At 34.6% G+C, this 24,387-nt stretch overlaps 2 protein-coding genes across 3 annotated transcripts in view; one reads left to right on the top strand and one right to left on the bottom strand.

Annotated features, from left to right (window-relative positions):
- Positions 1-1,684: 1,684 nt before the first annotated feature.
- Positions 1,685-21,299, bottom strand: LOC121384286 (zinc finger protein 474-like). 2 transcript variants are annotated; one of them, XM_041514611.1, is made up of 7 exons: positions 21,182-21,299; positions 16,368-16,738; positions 13,136-13,633; positions 12,375-12,633; positions 10,739-10,922; positions 9,435-9,636; positions 1,685-7,417 (listed from the first exon to the last, which is right to left on the bottom strand). In XM_041514611.1, exons 2-7 carry the CDS (start codon positions 16,723-16,725, stop codon positions 7,272-7,274), a joined length of 1,647 nt encoding a protein of 548 aa, XP_041370545.1. In that variant the 5' UTR covers positions 16,726-16,738; positions 21,182-21,299; the 3' UTR covers positions 1,685-7,271. The 2 variants fall into 2 exon arrangements, with proteins under 2 accessions (XP_041370545.1, XP_041370537.1); XM_041514603.1 differs by having other exon boundaries at positions 21,196-21,299.
- A 245-nt stretch (positions 21,300-21,544) lies between these two features.
- The window catches only part of LOC121384274 (serine/threonine-protein kinase ULK3-like), a 31,237-nt gene continuing 28,394 nt past the window's right edge, over positions 21,545-24,387 (top strand). Inside the window, exon 1 of the mRNA XM_041514595.1 lies at positions 21,545-21,705. Coding sequence (XP_041370529.1) covers positions 21,589-21,705 — 117 coding nt within the window. The 5' untranslated portion in view covers positions 21,545-21,588. The remainder of the gene's footprint in view (positions 21,706-24,387) is intronic.

The raw sequence follows: 24,387 nt of genomic DNA, 5'->3' as shown, positions 1-24,387 counted from the left end.
CTCTACCCCTTGACCAGTCCAGCTTGGGTGACCCTACCAGGAGCTGATACTCCAGCTGGCATAGCTCTCGGAGTCGAGATATGCAAGCTACCTCACCAAGTCAAGGAATGGACCATGAGATAGGACTGCTTTCATTTCACAAGATTCCACATGCAAGCTTATCGATAGAGTATAAATACACAATATCTTTTTCCTATACACATTCAGTACATGGGTGGGGGGGGGGGAAGAGTCAATTGATGTTTCTTCATGATGATACCATAACACCAAGTCTTTACAAGTACACTTTGACGATGTCAAATTTTGTATAGTACTTAATCTGCTTGTGAAAACGCAGATATGGAAATGCACATTTCAGCTTGCAGAAACGTGTAGGACAAATTGTGTACGTACAGCATTGCGTTCATGTAAAAAAAAAAGGCCTTGGTCATGCAGAATGCAACTAGAAGTAAAATGCTCAGTCATGTTTTAAGATTGTGAAGAGTAGGCTAGGGTGTAATTCATGGTAGAGTACTCACCTGTGGTGTGATGGATGGATCCATTGGGATTTTTTTCCTGTTCTAACCAGTGCATTATGCTATTTTGTCTGAATACATACAAAAAAACCTGCCAACATATTACTATTTTTGGGTGTGTTTTTTTATTTTTATATACAAAAGCACCCTTTCTGCCTACCAGATCTGTCTTCTGTTTATCAAGTTTTGCTGTCCACCCCCACATAAAGTCTCTCCAACTGCAACATGTGCTTGTCTCTTGTGGCTAGCTGTCACTATACTCTATTAGCAGTGATATCGAGTGCAGTGGCCCACCCACTGCTAATTTATAAGTGCAACCTAGGTGGTTGCAACATATACTGACGTGCCAAGAAAATTGTATTTTATTATATACCCATTTAATCTTACTATAGTAATAAAGGCACCAATAACCATGCAATAAAAACATCTTTTACTGAAGATATGTGTGACACAAAACCTTGCATGCGTAGTACTTGTTCACCTGAACGCCATCATGTCTCTATCCAAGAATGATGTCATGTTCCTAGCCAGGACGCTCGGCATTCTGTTAATTCCATAAAATTCAACCAACTTTCCAGACGAAGTAAGTTGTTTTAATTAATTAAACTTTTGTTAATCATAGTAGAGAAAGGTGACATGTAATAAATACAGAACCACATATCGGTTGTTTTGCCATGTTATTTATTGCAGGAGTTTATAGTGTGCAAGATTTATACCATTCTACCGCTACACTATAAATTTGTCTGTTTAGAAAACTAACAAATGGTACAGTGAGATATGAAAGTATCATGAAGTTCAACATCTAAATGTCAAAAATGCACTTCGTGATACATGCAGTGTTTGTAAGGTGGTTCATAAATTGATTCTTTTCGATTAGCAACAATATTTATCAACTTAAATTTTATGAATGTAAAGTTTCTTTTGGATATCAGTATATTACTTTTCTTAACGTTTGGTGTCAGCCATTTTTGTGGTATGTGCTGTTATGTCCTGTGCATATAAAATATCTCTTGCTACTAATAGAAAAATATAGCAGGATTTCATTTAAAGACTAAGTCAATATGTACCATATAATAGGAACAATAATTGGGAGCATTCTAAACATACAAATATCTTGACTCGGTACCTTCATGTTTTAAACTATAAAAAAAACAAGTTACAAGACCATGGAAAATAAAGTGCTTTAATCCCATTTGAACAATTAACAAACAACAAAATCTGTATGCATGCTATCTATTTCACTTGGAGTGTAATACAATTTTAATGAAAGCACTTCTACATATAAAATTTGCATGTTTTCTAATATTTTGACTACAGTGGACTTCATAACAATCGTCAACAATAAATAGCAATGACTTGAGTGCACCAAAACCAAACAAATAAAAATGAGGAAAAAAAACATACAAGAAAATTGGACCATTCAAAAGTCATGTGGTTTTTTCTAATTATGAAAGCATCGTTATAAAAAGTATGTATAAGAAAACATTTCACAACTATTGATAAAATGTGGACAGAGAGGTTTAAAAACCCCCAAATAAAAACCCTGATCATATATTTTTATTTATTACATAATGAAATTATACCTGTTCTCTTAATGTTTCAATTGTGTATTACCGCATTCCTCTGCTTGTCATACAACGTCATAGGATTACGTGACGTCATTAAATCCCATCAGTTTTAACGCATTGCAGGAAATTATAAGCATTGGCGTATTTCGATTCTGATAAATAAAGCAGGAATGTATGAGTCTTATGGATGACATTATGTCATAAAACAATTATTGACCACATTTCGGACAATATCATGTTTTATGGATCAAGTCAATCAATTTCTTCGGTCCATAAAACATGATATTGCCCTCAATGATGATCAATAATTGATAAGAATACTTAACCTGACGCCAATGATTGAGTAATTTCCACAATTCCAAGGGTGTAGGGGTGAGAGGGGGAAAATGCACTCTGTGTGTAATGTCAAGTTAATGAGTGAAAATAAAATAAATATTCATCTGGAATGTAATTTAGGATATAGCTTGAGGTTTCATTTCATATCAAGTTCATGTCCGGAATGAAATAATTTTCATTTGAAAAGTTTGCAAATTAATCAGGTCATGGAACTATGTTCACCGACATAGACTACACATAGACTACTAATAAATGCATGTATTCATAGTCAAAACATCTTGATAGCAATTTTTATATTATTTTGAAAATGGAAATGTTATTGAAAGTTTATTATGTTGAAAGAACATGCAAAATCATAACATTCAAACACTGACATCTTTTGCAATCACAATGACTCCGGGTTGTATATTCATGCTATAATATCAAATAATGGCTGAATTATAATTAAGTATAAAGTTTTCAAAAAAGATGTATTATGCTTCGGTATTATCAATATCAAATATTAAGAATAAAAATAATGTATTATAATTTTTTATTCTTAATATATGATATTGACGATACAGAAACACACTCTGGTAATCTTAAGTACATTGTATATAATTTGCATGCTGACAAATGCATCATGTAAATCCTAATAAATTATTTCAGATATATTCAATGTATAAACCTGGTGGTAAATTTTCGCTGCTATGCACTTTATAATAAAGGCATATTTACAAAACAACACAGTTAATTTAACTAATGACATACCGTATAATATTAATTATTAATCTGTTCAATCCAGAATAACTGTATGATAAACATATTACCGGTGCATATGGTTTTACACAAACAACAAGTCATGTCTTGTGGGTAAACTTGGGCTAAATAGCTAAACATTGCTGGGTCTGTTAAATTATATTGTTTTATTCACTTTAAAAAAAAACAACATTTTAACTGTTTATTAATTTGGGAGAGGTAAGTAGCCCAGTGGTCGGTCTGACATCGATCCCTGTCGCTGGGCCCATTCAGCTATTTCTTGTTTCAGGCAGTGCATCACGACTGGTATATCAAAGGTCGTGGTATGTGTTATCCTGTCTGTGGGATGGTGCATATAAAAGATTCCTTGCTACTAATGGAAAAATGTAGTGGGTTTCCTCTCTAAAACTATATGTGAAAATTACCAAATGTTTGACATCCAATAGCAGATGATTAATAAATCAATGTGCTCTAATGGTATTGTTAAACAAAACAATTTTTTTCTCTATTAACTTTAACAATAGTAGATGCATATTCAATAAAAAATAAAAAAATAAAAAATCTTTTTTCTTTTCTTCAAGTGACTGAAAAATGCATAAGAGGCAAGGGTAGTCTGTCTACTCAGAACACATATCAGTATTTGTGTGTATTAGGGACAGGTCTAGAGTTCATTATTGGGGGTGGATGCATGGGGAACATAACATTAATGGAATGTACATAGTTCCTTGGCATTGATAAATAAGTCTCAACAACTTTATACAAAGGCAAAGTGCCTAAAAATTGGGGCAGGAGGCAGGATCTTTGGGCATTCCACCTAAATACACACATTTATTACACACCAGTGTAAGATATCGCTCACGTCATAACCATCACTCAATATCTAACTAGTGTAATATTGGTGTGATGTGAACGTGAGTAGATCACTTGCTGACCCAATTCATAGAAAATAACGTGTAGTAGGTCTCGACGTCTGCTTACTTCTGCATTGCCGCTTATTTGCAGATGGTTTGAAATAAATAGAATACTAAACTAATTTGCATGTCATACTATCTATTTTTATAAAACTTGTGAACAGTGTTGGTATCTAAACTGTCCACTCATTTCGTAAAAATGGTATGACAGGCAAGCTTGTTCAGTATTTTACATCTATATTATGAAATACATCCTTTTTCACTTATTATCTACAGTGTGAACCATAATGTAACTAATTATTTAATATATATTTTTGAAATAAATAAGAGCAATACCTTAGATTTAACACTAAAACTACAGGCCCAATGTCATTAAAAAAAAACCCAAAACATTAAATATAAAAAGAACAAAATAAAATAATAAAGAAATACATAACAAAAAATGTGTGAATAAATAAAAATTATGTACAAGGATATTGTAAATATCACAGCTGAAATGAAAATTGGCAATGTTTTATCACAATGTATTTAATTTGCATACAAACATGTACATTAACATACAGTTATAACAAATTAATGTAGAACGGGTTTACTGTGACATCAATTATTCAACTTTACTGTTAATTCATATTTAACACGACCTTTATCTTGTAAATTTCTGTGTATAACACAAAACATGTCTTAGTATTGGAGACAACACGTTAACGAACAGATATACAGTAAAACCTCTCAAGAAGAGAACCTGTTTTAACCGGATACCTCTTAAACCGGACTTTTTACTTGATCCCAAGGGTGTCCGGTTTAGAGGAGTTTCACTGTAATACATCTGCCTCAACTTGACTTCACACTTTATTAGACATGGTAATAAAAAAATAAAACATCCGTTCTTATTAAAAATAAATTGGTCAGTACATCTCACTGCTTGACAACTGGTGTATCAGAGGTACATGCTATCTCGTCTGTTAGAAAATGCTTGCAAAAGACCCCTTGCTAAAAATGACTATCCTATGTTTCATGACTGTTATATTTTAGACCATGAAATCTTCATTGCAGTCGGAAGATGCCAGCAACTGGAGAGGCCAGTAATGTATTATTTGCATTCCAGTGGGTGGGTGGGGGATCCAATGCCATATAACCATAAATAAAATGTGTTGAGTGCATCGTTAAATAAAACATTTCCTTTCCTTCCTTCCAATGAGGAGGGGAGGGGGAGATGTATTATCATCAGAGTTGTTGGGAGGGTGGAGGGTGCAGTGGTTAAATTTTCCTAGCCACACACTTTACTTAGTTATGGCAGCTGCAACTAGAAACAACATAACTGCATTCAGTGAGAGTGAATAAACCCAACAAATAGTTAATGAACATCAGCGTCGCTCATGGTCACTGAATGTAGGACAGGTCTTACTGAAATGAAATTCCACCTCCAAATTGTATCCAATGTATTTTTTTCAGTGTGGAAGATCAATGTATATGAGGATGGGGGTATGTGGGATGGAGGTGTATGGGGTGGAGTTAGTAATGGAACATATATAAGTCATACTGTTACAAGGGGAGAGGGGTGATAAAAAAAAGTAAAAAATTCCTAATTTTTTTCACATGACTTACTTTATGGATGACCTATTTTTCATGCCAAGAACAGCATGCCTGAACAGTAGTTGGATATAAACAACTAAGCAAGACAAGTATTACAACATCAGCAACATCAACATAAATATAATGTCATAATTCTGAACAAGGAAATAAAATAAAATCTAACACCAAGATAGATCCCCACAAGCAAATATCAAGTTAATTCATAAAAAGATAGCTGTTTTCTTTATGAAGTGAATGGGATTAAAATGGGGGGAAAAACTGAAATTGCATTCAAGCAAATAAGAATTATAATTGTGCCAAACATGAAAATCAAGTATTTATGCCATCACCAAAATTAATTTACTAAATATAATATGGTGATAAAATAATCTATGTAAGTAAACATAAAAATGTGTGGAAAAAAATCAAATATTACAAGATTATTCGTTTGAAAGCCAAAAGCCGATGATAATAAACATACAGCATAACATGAGTTCAAAATTGTCATTTAAAAATGTGAAAAAAAATAAGCCCCAAAGCTGCAATCTTCATACAGTTTAATTAAATAACCATTTACAATAGAACCGCTGCACTTTCACAAGAGTTGCACTTTTGTTAGTTATCCTCCGCTTCTCTCCCAAAAGTATAAATTTAAAAAATATGGTTGGGGTGCAGATTGTATTAACAACCCCACCCCACAACTATTAGATGGCCAGAATATATGTTGGCCCCAGTTGAAAGGTAAATTACAAGGCTAGAAAATAGCAATGGCAATTACCATAGCTACGATATGAATTGCCATAGATGTGCCATCATGTGGCTCTTTACCAATGGTAGTTTTTGCTGCTGGATAAAAATTATTGTCATGGTTTAAGGGAATAAATGTAGTTTTTTAAATTATGTTTATTTGTTGCAGAAGTTACTGGTTATAAAATTGCTGTTGCCAGTGGAATTTTCTTTTAGAACTGCTGTAGGTAACAAATTTGATTGTTGAAGCCGTGAAATTAATAATTGTTTCCCCACCCCCAACACCAGTTGCTGGCACCTTCTGATGCCTAACATTTGGATAAAATGGATGTGCCTAAAGCAATTAAAACTAATATATCACCCTATTTATCAGAGTTGACAAATCATAAACCTAACAAATATTTAGAAATCATAACACATATTTTCAAAATATATTAAAGTGATGTTGTCTCCACAAATAAACCAATATGGCATTTTTTGTATAAAAATGCAATGGCTATGTGATTAATTAAAGATCAAATAAACATTTCAAAGGTGTACAAAATAAATATCACAGTTTGCTTGCAGGTCAAAGACATCTAGTGATCACCAAAAATAAACTTATTATTCAGCTTGACATAACAAACACCAAATATCCGGTTTATTAATTTTTAATTACAAAATATATTCATGTCATTAATTAATCTTTTTTTTAATTTTACTTTTTTTTATTATTGCTATTAAATAATTTAATTGTTTAAATACTTATTAATTTTTAATATATATATTTTCACTCAGGTATTATATATTCTTTTACTCCTGTATTAAAAGTTTTCCTGAAGCAGATGATATGAACATTTTACAAATTAATGCTTACAAAGACAGGTCCTCATTGTGATGTGCAGCTAGCCTTTTGGTCGACAACTTCGTTGATGAACTACCAGTCGATCTGGATTGAACGTGCGTCCACAGTTGTCGCACGGAACTAGTTGAGCTTGAGCGCTCTCCCAGGCGGCAGCATTCATTGCATCAATAGAGTATGCACCAGAACCTAAAAAAACAAACACAAATGTTTGATTAACAATACATATTGTTAAACTGGTGGCTATAAACCTGAATCTATGGAGAGAAAAACCAACAGAAATGCAGAAAACTTGAGGTGTTTTCTTTTTAAAGAATACTTCACCTGGCCTCAAACAAATGCATAATTCCCCTAAGGATAGTAGTCTGGTCCGAACATCCAACCAGCTTAAAATTCTTCCAATGAGTCCTCCTTCGTGTTCCAGTCATGTGACTGTAACTTCCTTCTTTTTCCTTCGCTGTTGGGATGTTTGGACCAGACTAGTATCCTAAGGGGAATATGCATTTGTTTTGGGGGCAGGACGTAGCTCAGTGGTACAGCACTTGCTTGATGCGCAGTCAGTCTGGGATCGATCCCTGTCAGTGGGCCCATTGGGCTATTTCTCATTCCAGCCAGTGCACCACGACATATATCAAAGGCTGTGGTATGTGTTATCCTGTCTGTGGGATGGTGCATATAAAAGATCCCATGCTGCTAAATGAAAAGAGTAGCCCATGAAGTGGTGACAGCAGGTTTCCTATCTCAATCTGTGTGTGGTCCTTAAAGGGACATTCCTGAGTTTGCTGCAATGTTTAAGGTGTTATCGACTAACAGAGATTTTTTAACGATTGTAATTAAATATCAAATATATTTTTCTGCATAAAATATTAGTGGCTGTGTATTAAATATGTTTCTGATCGTTCTAATATTTGTACTGGGTTAAATTTCATTTTATTAAATATATTTTTTCGTACGTACGAAATTATTTGAAGAAGAAATCCAGTTTGGGCTTCTTACAAATATTAAGACGACCAGAAACACATTGAATATACAGCCACTGATATTCTAAACAAGAAAATATATTTAATATGCAAGATTAATCGTAGAAATATTTTATTAGTCGGAGACATCTTACAATGCAGCAAACTCGGGAATGTCCCTTTAACCATATGTCTGACGCCACATAACAGTAAAATAAAATCTGTTGAGTGCGTCGTTAAATCAAACATTTCCTTCATTTCTTCCTTCCTAGTTTGAGGCCAGGTGAAGTAGAAAGGAAATGTTTGTTTCACAAACCCATAACATATTCTTTAATTGGTGCTAGTAGGTGTGGCAGATTTTTGCGTTGTGCCAATTTCATGTAAGCACGTGTGCAACTACTCTGGACCTACATAAGTAAGCGAAGAGGAATGTGTACTGCATGCTCGAATGCACATGTGACCATGAAGGTGTTTACCACATAAAATAATAGTTAAAATAAACAAGACAACAAAGACAAGTTGTTATTGCATTGAAAACCACAACATTTTAAACATGAAATATTATGCTAATATCACCCAAATTTATGAACTACAAATACTATTAACACTAAACTATGAAAAATATAAAGACATGTAGCTAACCAGTGATGTCAGTTACAAGTATCACAGTTAAAAGACAGTATTTATATTTACAACCAAAATACTAGATAATCGCCCATTATCCCTGGAATATTCTCAGTGACTAACAACACCAGGAGACTAGACAATCGCCCATTATCTCAAGATGCTCTCAATGAACAGTTAGTTGAAAGTTATACATCAAAGATCTGTAATATTTAACTACAGTTACTATTACATATAGTTAGGTACAGTTACAGATATTTATTTAAACAACCAAAAGACTAGCCAATCGCCCATCATCCATTGAGTTTTCTCAGTGACTGACTAACAAAACCATGAGACTAGACAATCGCCCATTATCTCAAGATGTTCTCAATGAACAATTAAAGTAATTAATTATCTATCCCAGATTTAATAAAAAACATTTTTCCATTAGTAGCAAGGGATCTTTTATATGCACCAAAACACAGAAAGAATAACACATACTACAACCTTTGATATACCTGTAGCAGTGCATTAGTTGGAATGAGAAATAGCCCAATGGGCCCATCGGCAGGGATTGATCACAAACCATTTGTTTGTGTGGTTTTTTTAAAAAGAATCCACCGATATATTGACATACTTACCAGATATTGGGATGATCTTTGGTTTGACAGGCTCGGGACGCCTCATGTTGCGATCCAGTTTGTTGTTCTCAATGTGCCACTTCTTGAGGCACTGGGGTTCATGGATGCTGATCGACTGGGTACCAAACTCCCTGCCACAGATGTAACACACGACTGTTCGCGGCTTTCTCACCACATACGTTTTCGATGTTGATGGCGAACTCTGCAAGAAAGAAAAGAAATGTTTGATTAATGACACCTCAGCATATTTTAACATGACACCTCAGCACATTTTGAAACAACTCTCAGTGCACTTTAAAGTGACAACTCAGCACATTTTAAACAACAATTCAGCACATTTTAAAATGACACCCCAGCACATTTTAAAACAACTCTCAACATATTTTTAAGTGACACCTCAGCACATTTTAAAACGACACCTCAGCACATTATAAAACAACAACTCAGCACATTTTCAAACTACACCTCAGCACATTTTAAAGTGACATCTCAGCACATTTTAAACAATAACTCAACACATTTTTAAACAACAACTCAATACATTTTAAAGTGACACCTCAGCACATTTTAAAACGACACCTCAGCACATTTTAAAACGACACCTCAGCACATTTAAAAATGACACCTAAGCACATTTTAAAATGACACCTCAGCACATTTTAACACGACACATCAACACATTTTAAAACGACACCTCAGCATATTTTTAAACAATACCTCCCCGAGTAAAATGTTTGCCTCATTTGCTCTTGAGAAAAATGTTTATTTCATTAGCTCGTTAGTGAAATGTTTACCTCATTAGCTTTTCAGTAAAATATTTAACTCTTTTGCTCTTTAGAAAAATATTTACATCATTTGCTCTTGAGTAAAATGTTCACCCCATTTGCCAGGGTTTTATCTAGTTTGCCAGGGATTTATCCAGACATTCTGTGGGTCCAAACATGGGCCCCTTCCCAAAAGAAAGTGGTACTGAAAATTCCCAATTTCTATGTTACATATTTCTAATACATATATTTAATTATTTTTCTTCTAATAAATTTATTTAACAGGGATGTACTGCATCACTCAGTGGCCTGAAAAAATATCTCAAGTATGATTTACTCGCACTAACTTTCCCAATCCCATCATACATGGGACCCTGGGGGAAAAATCCTGGATATATCCATATTTGCTTTTGAGTAAAATGTTTACCCCATTAGCTCTTGAGTAAAATATTTACCTCATTAGCTCTTTAGTAAAATGTGTACCCCATTAGCTCTTTAGTACAATGTTTACCCCCATTACCTTTTGAGTAAAATGTTTACCGCATTAGCTCTTGGTGCTGAGTTTTTCGTGGAGAGTGTGACAGTTTTCGGACGGATGGCTGCTGTGGGGCGACAAGTTCGTTGGTGTACCGCCAGCCGGTCAGGGAGGAACGTCCGGGCGCAGTTCGGACACGGGATAAGCTGAGATTGAGCGGCCTTCCACGCAGCTTCGTTCATCTCCTCTCTGTGACAGAAAAAACACCCCATCTACGTGTAGAAATTTTAAACTTTGATCATTCAGCTTCGTTCATCTCTGTGACAGAAAAACCCCAAAACCCCACCTATCTATGTAGAAATTTTAAACTCTGATAATTGTTTTCAGCTTCGTTCATCTCTCTGAGACAGGAAAACCCCCATCAAAAAACCCCATCTACTAATAGATGCAAAATGTTTTAACTTTGATTATTGTTTTCTTTGTAATAATAAATACATTAGAAAATTTATATGAGCATACTCATTCATTCATCAGGTTCATTCGTGTCTGTAAGAAAAACCCCACAACTGTACGTAGTATAGGTATATGAAATTTAATTTTTTAAATTTATGTTGGTTACTCAGCTTCAGTCATCTGTATCAGTAAGGGAAAGACGGACTTAGACCATACATCTAAGTGTAGAAAACTCAAACGTTTAAGTTTATGTGGGCTACCTAGCCACAACAGTAACTACACTGGGCAAGATCAGCCATAGATGCAATTTGTGTCAAAACACTGTGACACTATGTACCATTATTTCATTATGTCGACGTTTGCAGAAAATTCCTTGAAAATCCTATTTTAAAAAGGTCATGGAAAATGCCATTAAAAAGTCAAGAAAAATCTCCGATTGATTTTCATTTTCAGATCAACTCGTTACAATTTTCTCTTTCAGCAATAAAAATATGTAGCCTATTGTTGTGTTTTCATGCAGTTTCATCTCTTATTATATTCAGCTTTTCATTTTTATCACAAACCAGTACTGCATGTTGCAAGTCACTTACTTTTTTTTCTTCTTTTTTTTTCAATTAGTTTCCAGTTTTTTTCTAGCTAACCCAGTATCAAACCATTTTTCATTTTCAATGATTTTCCATGACTCAACTTAAAATTCATAGCCTGGAAAATGACATTTTGCAAATTTCAGGACTTTCCAGGATTTTCCAGGATTTCCATGATCTATAAGAACCCGATTATGTTGTATCTCAAAGAATAGGCATACAAACAATTCTTGTGTGGGTTGGGGGTGGAACAAAATTGTGTTTTAATTATTCATCTATTTATTTAAGGTTGTTTGGGAAGTTTTTTGCTCTTTTTTTTTAATTTGATTTTTTTACCATATTGTTTGGGGTTGGGGGTTTTTGGGGGGGGGGGGGGTTGTGGGGGGTTTGTGGGGGGTTGCTTGCTTTCAATCTCTTTAACTCTATGTCTAATTTTTATTGACATTTCCATTTTATTTGTGATTTATAAAATTTACATTGAATCTTGTATAGTAGATGTGAAATCTTTTGTTGATTGGTCATATGTATACATGTATTATTGAACAATGTATGGTTGTGATGTAAATTACAAAATATTAAATATTAAAAAAAAAAAATGTGTATGCCCAGAATAATGTAATTCAACCATAGTACCATACATGAAAATCACATGACTAAAATTTACGTTGTTGAGCCTCCTTGACCCAAAACTTCTGGTTTCTTGGGTACGGGTCTCCTCATTTCTCTCGGCAGCTTCTCGTTTTCAACCTTCCACTTCTCCAGGCACTGTGGCTCGTGAATCGATATGGACTTCGAGCCGAACTCCCGTCCACAGATGTAGCACACCACCGTAATTGGGCGCCGCGGTGGTGCAGGATAATGTGGTTTCGATTGCTCCATGCTGCTACTTCCCCCAGACGGCCTTTTGTTCATCGAAGATCCATCTGAATTTGTATTAAAAAAAAAGAAGAAAAGAAAAGTTAAATCTTTGGTATTAAAGACAGACCTGTAAACCCTCCCGGATTCCACGGGAGTCTCCTGGTATTTAATCAAACCTCCCGCTATCTTGCGCAGGAGAAAAAATCTCCGGTTTAAATGACATTTTTGTAACCATAAAAAACCCCACTAACCAACTAACAACTAACCCACTGTCCTGAACAAACAACCCAGATAGCTGAGGTGTGTGCCCATGACAGCGTTTTTGAATCTTAATTGGATATAAGCATGAAAATAAGTTGAAATGAAATGAACGATGTCAGTAATGAGGTTTTACTTATGATTAGTGAAAATACAATGTTTATTGCATAGTTATAATGATTTTAAGTAAGTACCACGCCACTGTTCCTCATCAAAATTGCCATCAGTGAGCAGTGGCAAAAACATTTTAAAATTTCCATAGATCAATATTTCTTAAGTTCGAGCCCTGAATCGTTTTAAAAAATCTACCTTTTGGTTTGCAAGCTCTCATGTGGACTTGCAGTCGGTCGGAGTTGAATGTTCTAGCACAGTTTGGACAAGGCACAAGGTTGGCCTGAGAACTCTCCCACGCTGCCTCGTTCGCAGCATTTACATCATACACCTGACCAGTTTTCAAGACTTCGGGTTTCTTCGGCACCGGTCGGCGCTGTTCACGAGGAAGGTTGTTATTTTCGATTTTCCACTTCTCCAGACATTTGGGCTCATGAATACCGATAGACGATGTCCCAAACTGTCTGCCGCATATGTAACAAATTACAAATTTTGGACCCCTGTTAACGGGAGGCTTCGCGACGGGTGGGTTTTTGTTGGGTGAGGTGAACGTTTTTTGACGATTCCCTAGGTGATAACCGCTGCCTGCACCAGCCGCTTTAGCAGCAGCTGTATCAATATTGGAGCCACTTCCAACATTCACGATTTTAGGCTTGCTTATGGTTGCAGTGCGCGGTCTTTCTTTGTTTTCCTGATCTGAAATTACATAAAATTATTGTGAAACAAAGCTCAGATTTATCGCAATTTACAGATCTCTGAAAATTATACATATGATAATTTGTTTGTGTGCTGTTCGTGCAACACTAGCTTTGTATAACCTGGGTTTTATTTATGCATTAAATTAAAAGCATGAATGACATGACTGTCATAAGTAATGCAAAATAAAATGAAATACCTGCATTTTGTTTTTGCACAATTCAGAAATGTATGATGCAAATAAACATTTATAAAAGGCCTGTTCTATCAGATTCAATGATTTATAAACATATTAAAATTCAGCACAATGAATAAAAAAAAGTTAAACAAAGGTTTGTGCAGGTTTTAAGACATTTTAAAAATATATTCTTTTCCTTGGACTAGGCCCAATGTTACAATTATAAAATTAAATATGTGCTTACATCAAATGCTTTAGTCCCAATGTCCGAACTGAATTTTAAACATTCAAAAATGATACGGCCAAACAAAAAAATAGGTGTGTTTCCGGTAGACCAACCGTCCCTAGTTTTACCCCCCCCACGACCCTAATTTTTTCTCTCTTAAACTGAATTAAAAAAAAAAAAAAAAAATAATAATAATAAAAAAAAAAAGAAAAAAAAAAAAAAAAGAAGTAAAAATAAAAGAGGACAACATCACCAAACAAGAGTATTTTCTTCCTTGCACATTGTTTACGTACTATTATACGATACATTTTGCACATGTAATTCCCTTCCGAAAAACATCGAGAAATTATGGAAAAGCTTTTGTAGTAGAGTTCCTTCCCCTGATTAGCTACCACCGAACAGCTTAGTCGGTCACGGAAGTAACCGAATGTACGAACATAGCCTTGGTACAGGTTATTTCAATTAAATATAATCGTATCAATTCAGCTTAATTCTCGTCTTCACTTAAATCAACAGGTCTTATTATTAATGCATCTCAAATGTTTGCATAAAGTATTTAAATTAAGAACAACGAAATTAATACAAATGTCCCATTAATTTAAGGAAATACACAAACAGTGCATACCAATACTACTACTACTACTACTACTACTACTACTACTACAACGACAACAATAACAATAATGATAATGATGATAAATAATAATTTATTATTATTATTATTATTATTATTATTATGATAGTATTCAATTTAAAAAAACAAACAAAAAAACAAACAAAAAAAAACAACCTACCTACCTACCCTAACTTTTTGGGGGATGCAATCGGAAACACACCTATTTTTTTGTTTGGCCTAATATCCTCACTGTGTGGGCTAAAAATAGTTGGAGGGGAAGAGAGAAATACTTGTCATAGATTAAATGCCCTCAGTCAGTGTTTCTGCCAGAAAGAAATTTTTGGGTATGGCACTATGGAACTGAATGCATCCACAGTCAACAGGGGTAATAGGGGACCTCCTCCAAAAATAAAATGGGTTAAGTTTAGGCTTATGGTTAAGAAAATTATACAGTAATGATAAGAGTGATTAATTTTGTCAAAAGGTTAACTTAAAAAAATAAAATGTCAGTGGACCCATCAGGCCTTTCCCCATTCTGTTTTCTGTGTATTTTTTTTTTTACCAATGTTTGTCAAGAAAGAAAGAAAGAAATGTTTTATTTAACGACGCACTCAACACATTTTATTTACGGTTATATGGCGTCAGACATACGTTACGGACCACACAGATTTTGAGAGGAAACGCACTGTTGCCACTACATGGGCTACTCTTCCAATTAGCAGCAAGGGATCTTTTATTTGCGCGTCCCACAGGCAGGATAGCACAAACCATGGCCTTTGTTGAACCAGTTATGGATCACTGGTCGGTGCAAGTGGTTTACACCTACCCACTGAGCCTTGCAGAGCACTCACTCAGGGTTTGGAGTCGGTATCTGGATTAAAAATCCCATGCCTCGACTGGGATCCGAACCCAGTACCTACCAGCCTGTAGACCGATGGCCTACCACGACGCCACCGAAGCCGGTATGTTTGTCAAGTGGCAGGATATTACAATTTCAATATTATGCATGTCATTTTACAGATTAATGTAAATATAATGAAATATGGCACTTGCAACTGTGATCAATCAAATGATTTTTAATATAAAAATGTGCAATATATGCTAAATATTTTCAAAGCCATGTAAGGATATGTACTTTCACTATAGTGTTATGTGTTCATAAAAGCTCAACAATCTACATACAGTTTACACTTTAATTTGGTTAATAATATTTGTTGGGTTTTAAATACAAGTTAACACATGTTTTCACGTTGGTTATGTCAACAGTAAAAATAAAAATAGTTGCAATGGTTATTTCTTAAACCCTCAGGAACCCGAACACCCTCTTAGCTAAGCTGAACATTTTATTCGGTCCCAAGTCAGAGTTTTATTTTAAAAATTTGGCTTGACACCCATGGCTTTGAATTTTCAGTTTCATTTAAAAAACATCTTAGTAAGCCGTGTTAGAATCGAAAAAACTAATACTATATATATACTTGTATTTATTCAAATTAATATCTAGTCTTATGTATTGTTTTCAAAATATGCCTTTATATAATAATAAAAAATGAGAATTATTTATATTGATTGGGAATTTTTTACTCCAATAAAAATGACATAGCTTTTGAGTGGGGAATGGTGCCGATTATCGGAGTCTAGAAACATAGGTGATAAAACCCTGCAAGGGTGTTTAGTTTAAAGGAGTTTCACTGTATGATGTTCATGCATGACCTACCGGTTTGACTTCCTGATTTCTTCACTGGAAACATTGGTTTATCTGGCTTACAGCTCTTCAGATGGATGGGGAGGCGGTCTGGATTGAATGTTCGACCACAGTTGTTGCAGGGAACTAAGTTCGACTGTGCACTCTGCCAGGCAAGTTCATTAAATCTCTGTGCATCCTGACTGCCTGCTCCAACAACAGAGGGAAAGATCTGAGGTTTAACCGGTGGCTTCCGCTTCTGGTCTTTAGGAAGACTGTCGTTCTGGACGTGCCATTTCTTTAAACATTGGGGCTCGTGGATGCTGATCGACTTGCTTCCAAATTCACGACCACAGATATAGCAAACCACTGCAACTGGTTTTTTAAACATGACACAAAATCACCTGTAAAATGAATAGATATTATTAATTACACAAGTTTGTGTGTCGTACTGATTTTATGAAATGAGTGTCAGGATTCTTGTATCAACCTGCCAGAAAATATGGCAAAGAAAATACATGAACATTTTAGAGATATAAATGCTGAACCTACTCAACATACAACCATAAATATAGAATCTGATGCTAGATTGCTCGATGAACTTTTGATAACGGAAACCACCCAAACTAATAACACTGTACTAGACCAAAGTATCACAATCAAAGAGATTAAAACAGCTCTACAATCACTGAAAAACAACAAGGCATGTGGCTTAGACCAAGTTACAAACGAAATGTTAAAATATGGAAATGAAATCATCATATCACCCATAGCAAAATTATTCAACACAGTGTTCCAGTATGGGATACTACTGTCCTCTTGAACAGTTGGTTATATCACACCAATACACAAAAAGGGATCTAAGCAAGACCCAAACAACTATAGGGGAATTACCATTACAAGCTGTCTAGGGAAAATATTCTCCTCCATATTAAATAAACGATTAACACGTCACATTGAATCAGAAAACCTAATAGCAGATAACCAAGCTGGCTTTAGAGAGAATAGAAGAACTACAGATAACATTTTTATCATAAAAATGCTGATTAACAAATACATTGAACAGAAAAAAAGCAAACTTTATCTCTGTTTCATTGATTTCCACAAAGCATTCGACACTGTTTGGAGAACCGGCTTACTCCTTAAATTACTTACACTGGGTACTGGCGGGAAATTCTTTCAGATCTTAAAAGCCATGTACAGCAAAACCAAACTAGCCGTCAAAATTAACAATCAAATAACTGACATGTTCCCATCTACAGTAGGAGTGAAACAGGGAGATAATTTAAGTCCCACTATGTTTAATGTATATTTAGCCAATATGACATTCTCCAGCGACTGCCACTCGCCCCACCTACTAAATGAAAGAGTGTCGCATTTATTATGGGCAAATGACCTAGTACTTGTATCAGAGACTCAACAAGGTCTACAAAAAGCGTTAGACGAACTCTACACATATAGCCAACAATGGCACTTATCAATCAACTTGAAAAAGACAAATTCCATGGTTATCCAGAAAGGAAAACCAAAACATGTAGCATTTCAGTACGGCATGGAGCAAATCGAACAGACACACACATATATCTATTTGGGCTGTACCATTAACACCAATGGAAACTTGAGTACAACCAAAACAGATCTTGCAACTAAAGGACTTAAAACCCTATTCAGACTCCAAAAATCCTTTTCTGGAACACCTCCACCTCCCCAGATATATAACAAACTATTCGACACTCTAATCAAACCGATCCTTCTCTATAACTGTGAAATCTGGGGCACTGAACTAAATAATAAGATGAAAATACATGACCCTAATAAACTACTAGACATTTTAGAATCGGAACCATTCGAAAAAGTACTAATAGAATTTTGCAAATTCAACTTACAGGTAGGAAAAAACACAACCAATATTGCATGTAAAAGTGAACTAGGCAGATACCCACTAATAAATGAAATAAATCAGAAAATTATAAACTACTGGGCACACCTACAAAATATACCTCAAGAACGCACACTTCTACTTGATGCAGCTCAATACAGCAAGCTACTCGATAACAATAACAAAAACAGCTTTCACAACTACACAGCAAACATGCTTAAGGAAAACTGCATCGACATAACAGCTATTAGCACTACACCAAAGAACAAGAAAACACTCAATAAATTAGTAACTGAAAAACTACAACACAACTACAGGCAATACTTTAAACAAAAACTAAAAGACTCTGAAAAACAGTTATATTATAAACACATAGTACGACCATATCAACTTGCCCTATACCTCGAAACATTAAATAATTGTAACCTAAGAAGACATTTAACTAAACTTAGAATATGTGCACACCGCCTCGAAATCGAAAGAGGCAGGTATCACAATATTCTCAGAAAAGACCGACTCTGCAAGCTTTGCAAAGAGGCAGTGGAAGACGAGACACATTTTCTCGTGGACTGTAAACAGCTAGAAATGAACAGAAGAAAATATTTTATTACACTCGCACAAGAATTCCCAATATTCCAAATGCTAAATAAATACGAAAAATGTTATTATATCATCAACTGCCCTAAAACACAAGTCATTACAGTTGCACAACTCTGCTCAGATTTGGACACAGCACGAACTACTCTGCTAACTAGACCCCCCCCCTGCCACTTAATAATATTTATTTTAACTTACCGAATATCGAAGATCAGACAAAAGACAATAGAATCTGTTACACTACATGTACTTTATTAGATAGCGTTGTAGTTTAGTTTTTTGATGTTAGCGATTAATATTTTATGTACTTTATTTTTGCTGGTAACCAGACTATGTTTTTATTATACATATATGAACATGGAAATAAAGTTATTGTATTGTATTGTATTGTATTGCCCAAGTGAGAGCGAGGGTAATACATGAATTCTGACACGAGTTTCGTAAAATCAGTTTGTTTCATGTGCGAGTGTAATAATTTCTTTATGATCCAAATTATTCATGTTATTTTTTTAATAAATAGTAGAGCTGGATGGTATTGAAATTTCACGTTCGGCATCGGTATTGTTATTTCTGGGGTGATTTACCTTGGTATTGGTACAGTATTCAGTATTGATACAATACCAATACTAATATTGAGCTGTATTTTCGGTATACTCGGCTTTAAATGCATGCCCGAGTTAAGTCTCACTCCTTAATTTCATCTAAATAAAATTAAATTCCATACACAACTCTCTCTTCTTTTCAGTTATTTTGTGTTTGTCAGATATATTGTTAGTTCTTTACTAAATAGCAGAATTTTTTTTTTCAATACCGGAATTTCGGTATTTTGTAATTTGCTTGGTACTGTAATTCGGTATTGATACGATACTGGTACCAAACGGTATATACGGTATATCACTCAGCTCTAATGAATAGGCTAGTAAGGAATACATCTCATGAAGTAGGCGGGGGAAAAAAAAAGGAACCATTCCAACAATATATTTTTATTTAGCAGTACGAAGGTGTTTAAAATACCATACTACATGCAAGATAAGGTGGTACAGGCCTCTTTTGTGTTTTAATGGAAAAAAAAGTTTTGGGTGATTTTCATTTAAATTTATTTACCCAAGTAATCATTAATATTTATTTTAATAAAATACTATATATTGTAGAAAGTCCTTTTTTAAATATAAAACTCAGAAACTAATCTGGATATTATTTCACGTTTTTAATTTTTAGAGCCCTTATCTGCTACCACAGAAAAACTATTGACATGTGACCTCACACTTTTACTGAAAACACTCAGATAGACCTCCACCTACTACGTGTATTTTTACCTGTGGCACAGTAAGTCAGCTGCAAGTTAAGACACATTTTATGAGAATGGGTCAAATATGTTTTGGGCTTGGTCTGACACCATAAATTAAGAAGTGTTTTAATGTAAATATGGATCATGTGTTTTTGCTTTCTTTTGATGCATGTTTAAAAAATAATAATTTTGATAGTAGTGTATAATAACAATTTATTTGAATAAAACACTATATAACGCAGAAAGTCCTTTTTCAAATGTAAAACCCAGTAACTAATCTTGATACTATATCACATTTTAAAGTTTTAGATCCCTTATTTGCTACCACAGAAATTCCGCTCTTTCCCATTCTTACCTTCACAGGATAAAACCTATATCCTATGTCATTAACTATAGTCTGTCCCATCATTCTATAAAACCTTTTTTTTAAATTGTTTCAGTTTGGTTTGACATAAGAAGAAACTAAAAGTGTTTTAGAAATAACAAACAAAACAACAACTATTTTTGTGTGCAATTTACAAATCAGTCAGCTAAAAAATAAATAACTTGTAATAAATTCCTTAGTATGAAAAAAAGGCGTTCCTATGGGATGGGCTATAGTTATTTTCAAGTTATGGCTGACGCATACTGTACAGTTCTTGACACACGTGCGGGAAACTTTGCTAAATTGTGGATAGTTTAGTGCTCATTTAAGTGTAGAATACTAATAAAAAGGTAGATATTGAGATAACAACTGTATGTTTATAAATATGGATATGCTTTAGAACCAAATATTTGTGCTCACCAATACCAGGGTCTCCCTGTGCTGCATAAAACAGTGAAAAAAATTTACATTTCACTGGCATAAAGATTCATCCATTACAAATAGCAAACAATTAGTAGGATGAATATGGATATATTAAATGTATAAAAAGACTTGTCATCTGTCGTAAAAATAGTTATAAACTTCTACTATCAGTGCCAGGAATCATCTGGAATGTGGTAAAACATAATCGTAGAAAACTTAGGTCCATTCCTAATTTTCTAACGCCATAATGTCAACTACAAGGACACCGAACTTATTAAATGAATATTATAAATTACCATTTAATATATACCTGGACCATGACTGCTCCCGTGTAACTGTCTTCAAATATTTAGCGATAAATATTTGGTATCCCACGTAAACAAGCCACCATAGAAACAGAAACGTCGACAGCGGCCATTGTAAAATCGAAAGTAAGAAGTATTTTTTTTTTTTTTAATTCTAATTAACTGATAATATGTTACATTTTATTTTAATTAAGAAATATATTTTTAAAAAATGTCTTCTAGTGTATAATATTTCCAACATTTAAAGTATTTAATTACGTTTACGAAACAGTGGAATATATAGACCTAACGTCTCTACTTGCTACGTAAAATAATATAAACCACGTAAGTGAAACAGTCTACCAATAGCTGAAATCTCCCGAAAGAGTTAAGAAAATGCAACGAGGAAATGGCTAAAAATGGCTAGACCTTCGTCTGCTAGTTCAAGTCCAGTCGTTCCAAAACTAAAAGAGTACATTTTCACAGACAAACTTGGAAGTGGGACATATGCTACAGTATATAAAGCTTATAAAAAAGTATGTCACCAATATCTGTCATCTGTATATATTTTTTAATGTTTCAATATAGCCTAACGTTTCCAGGCCTGGACCGAAACTGACGTCATTTATGATGTACAGTTTACATAAAAACACCGTTAACTAATTAAAAGTTACCTATAGGTTACGATATGTTAACTTATAATCGCTGTTAAAATGAAGAAACATCTGCATAGCTATTGTTAGGGTTATACAGACTGTCATTGTCACTAAACAGCTTAATTATGGTGAACCTATAAAAATATGTATCCTCAGTATCCTGGGGTCATATGTTTTCCATACCATAAGCCAAAAATTAAAATATAGGTAGGACTTTCCTTTGGTCATGTATAATTTATAAAGAACATTATAAATACTTATTATAAATAGAGTTGGGATTAGGGTTAGTGACAGTGCCAAAGGAAAGTCCTTCTAAACCAGTGATAATCTCCCATGAATGCCAAGTTTTGCTTTAAAAAACCCACCTGCTAAGTTGTACAGGTTGGTCCACTATATTTTGACAAACGTCATATGTTTTCGATAGTTTCATCAAATTGGCTGTCTATTTTTGTCCTTGTTATGATAGTGTAGGGTCTATACTCTGTGCAATAATTTACATCAAAATGGTCTAATCCTCTTTGTTCTACATATCAACAAAAGCACCAAAATTCGGATTGCCACCTTAAGTACTCTGTACAGAACTATATATTTTCAAAAACTCTTTAACTCCACCAAACCACCTTGATTTGTAGTATGTAAGTGTACATGTAAACTTGCCCCTACCAGAAATTACTGAAAAGAACTTTGCTGTAATTGACAAAAGAGAGAACCCAACCAGCCTTCCATAAATTTTATTAGTCAGTGTACTGACCATGTGGCATATCATCTAACTTTGGCAGGTCAGATGTCAGCATTGCAGATGATAACTTTGCAGGGATTTGTGATACCTGTATTTCGCTATGCAAGGCATTTCATACCAATATATAGCATTAGGAAATACTGATAACATGCACAATATTTATGGTATTTTAATTAAAACATAAAGCTTGATTTGAAGCATTTTCAATATTGAGAGAAAAAAGACACTTCATTGTTTATGTTCAGGTCGATAGTGACGTAATATCTCGCATACTCTCGCGATACATACAGTTACAAACAAAGTATTGAAAACATATGTTGATCAAAACTGTATGACTACGATAAGTTGTAACAAAAAATTGCAAAATATGTCAGTAATCACTTTTTGTAATCAACTTTCACAAGTTGGTCTGAGGACCTTATGTGTATTTTTGACATCTGAAATAGTTTTTCTTGACATACAACCCACCCACCCCCCCACCCCCCAGAAGCTATTGACAATAAAGCATATTATTCACATGAAATTCCATCAGACAAGCCCTTTTTGTTAAAGTGGCATGTGCAGTGTGTAAACGAAACATATTAGTCCACCATGGCAATATAGCAGTTTATGAAGTTCGTACTTATAGAGATATATAGTATGACAGAATGAACCAAAAATGGGATGGGACATAGCTAGGATCGATCCCCATTAGTAGCCCATTAGGCTATTTCTCGTTCCAGCCAGTGCACCACGACTGGTATATCAAAGGCCATGGTATGTGCTATTCTGTCTGTGGAATGATGCTTATAACAGATCCCTAGCTACTAATGGAAAAATGTAGCATGTTTCCTCTCTAAGACTATATGTCAGAATTATCAAATGTTTGACATCAAACAGCAATCAATTTTAAATCAATGTGCTCTAGTGGTGTCATTAAACAAAACAAATACAAATCTTACGGAACAGCTTGAAAAGTCTTCTGTGTCAATTTCCTCTAAAAAAACACCAACAAAAGCTCTCATGTGAAGGTATAAATGTTGGTATTCTTGAATAAAACCTAACCCTTTCCCTAAACCAGGGATTTCCTTGTACGTGGAATTTAGATGAAATTAGCGGGTGAGCCTTTACTTGGTCATGAATGCATTTAGAGCTGAGTATACCAAAAATATGGTGCAATATTAGTACAGGACCTAAGGTATCTGTATTGTGACAGCCCAGTGGTAAAGCGTTCGCTTGATGCACGGTCGGTCTAGGATCGATCCCCGTCGGTGGACCCATTGGGCTATTTCTCGTCCCAGCCAGTGCTTCACAACTGGTATAACAAAGGCCATGGTATGTACTATCCTGTCTGTGGGATGGTGCATATAAAAGATCCCTTGCTGCTAATCGAAAAGGGTAGCCCATGAAGTGGCGACAGCAGGTTTCCTCTCTCAATATCTGTGTGGTCCTTAGCCATATGTCCGATGCCATATAACCGTAAATAAAATGTGTTGAGTGTGTCATTAAATAAAACATTTCCTTCCTGTATTGTGACAATACCGACTATCATACTGATGTCATCATGGAAAATCACCCCAAAAATTCTGATACTAAAATTGTAATTTCAGTATAGCTCTATAGTAGAGACACACAGTCTTTTATCATGATTCGTTTATTACTATGCATCTATTATTAAAAGTAGATGTGTGTGCTTTTGTGCGATTACAAAGAAAGAAAAAATGGAATTGCTAAAGTCAATACCCTTTTAAAAAATCCAAACCAAACACCCTACTGATAATAGATGCCTTACACCTTGAATAAACCTAACACAATCAATTTGCAGTTTGAGTTTTGACAGTGCC

The sequence above is a fragment of the Gigantopelta aegis genome, chromosome 2, assembly GCF_016097555.1.
Source record: "Gigantopelta aegis isolate Gae_Host chromosome 2, Gae_host_genome, whole genome shotgun sequence".
Classification (NCBI taxonomy): Eukaryota; Metazoa; Mollusca; class Gastropoda; order Neomphalida; family Peltospiridae; genus Gigantopelta; species Gigantopelta aegis.
This window is presented reverse-complemented; position numbering and strand designations above follow the sequence as displayed.

What these genes read in the sequence shown, in the direction of transcription:
- LOC121384286 (XM_041514611.1), bottom strand. Translation starts at nt 16,725, where the DNA reads ATGTTTAAAAAACCAGTTGCAGTGGTTTGCTATATCTGTGGTCGTGAA. An exon ending in GAGAGCTTGCAAACCAAAAG is followed by an intron (nt 12,634 to 13,135) that starts GTAGATTTTTTA and finishes ATACAAATTCAG; the next exon opens with ATGGATCTTCGATGAACAAA. An exon ending in GGTCAAGGAGGCTCAACAAC is followed by an intron (nt 10,923 to 12,374) that starts GTAAATTTTAGT and finishes TTTCTGTCACAG; the next exon opens with AGAGGAGATGAACGAAGCTG.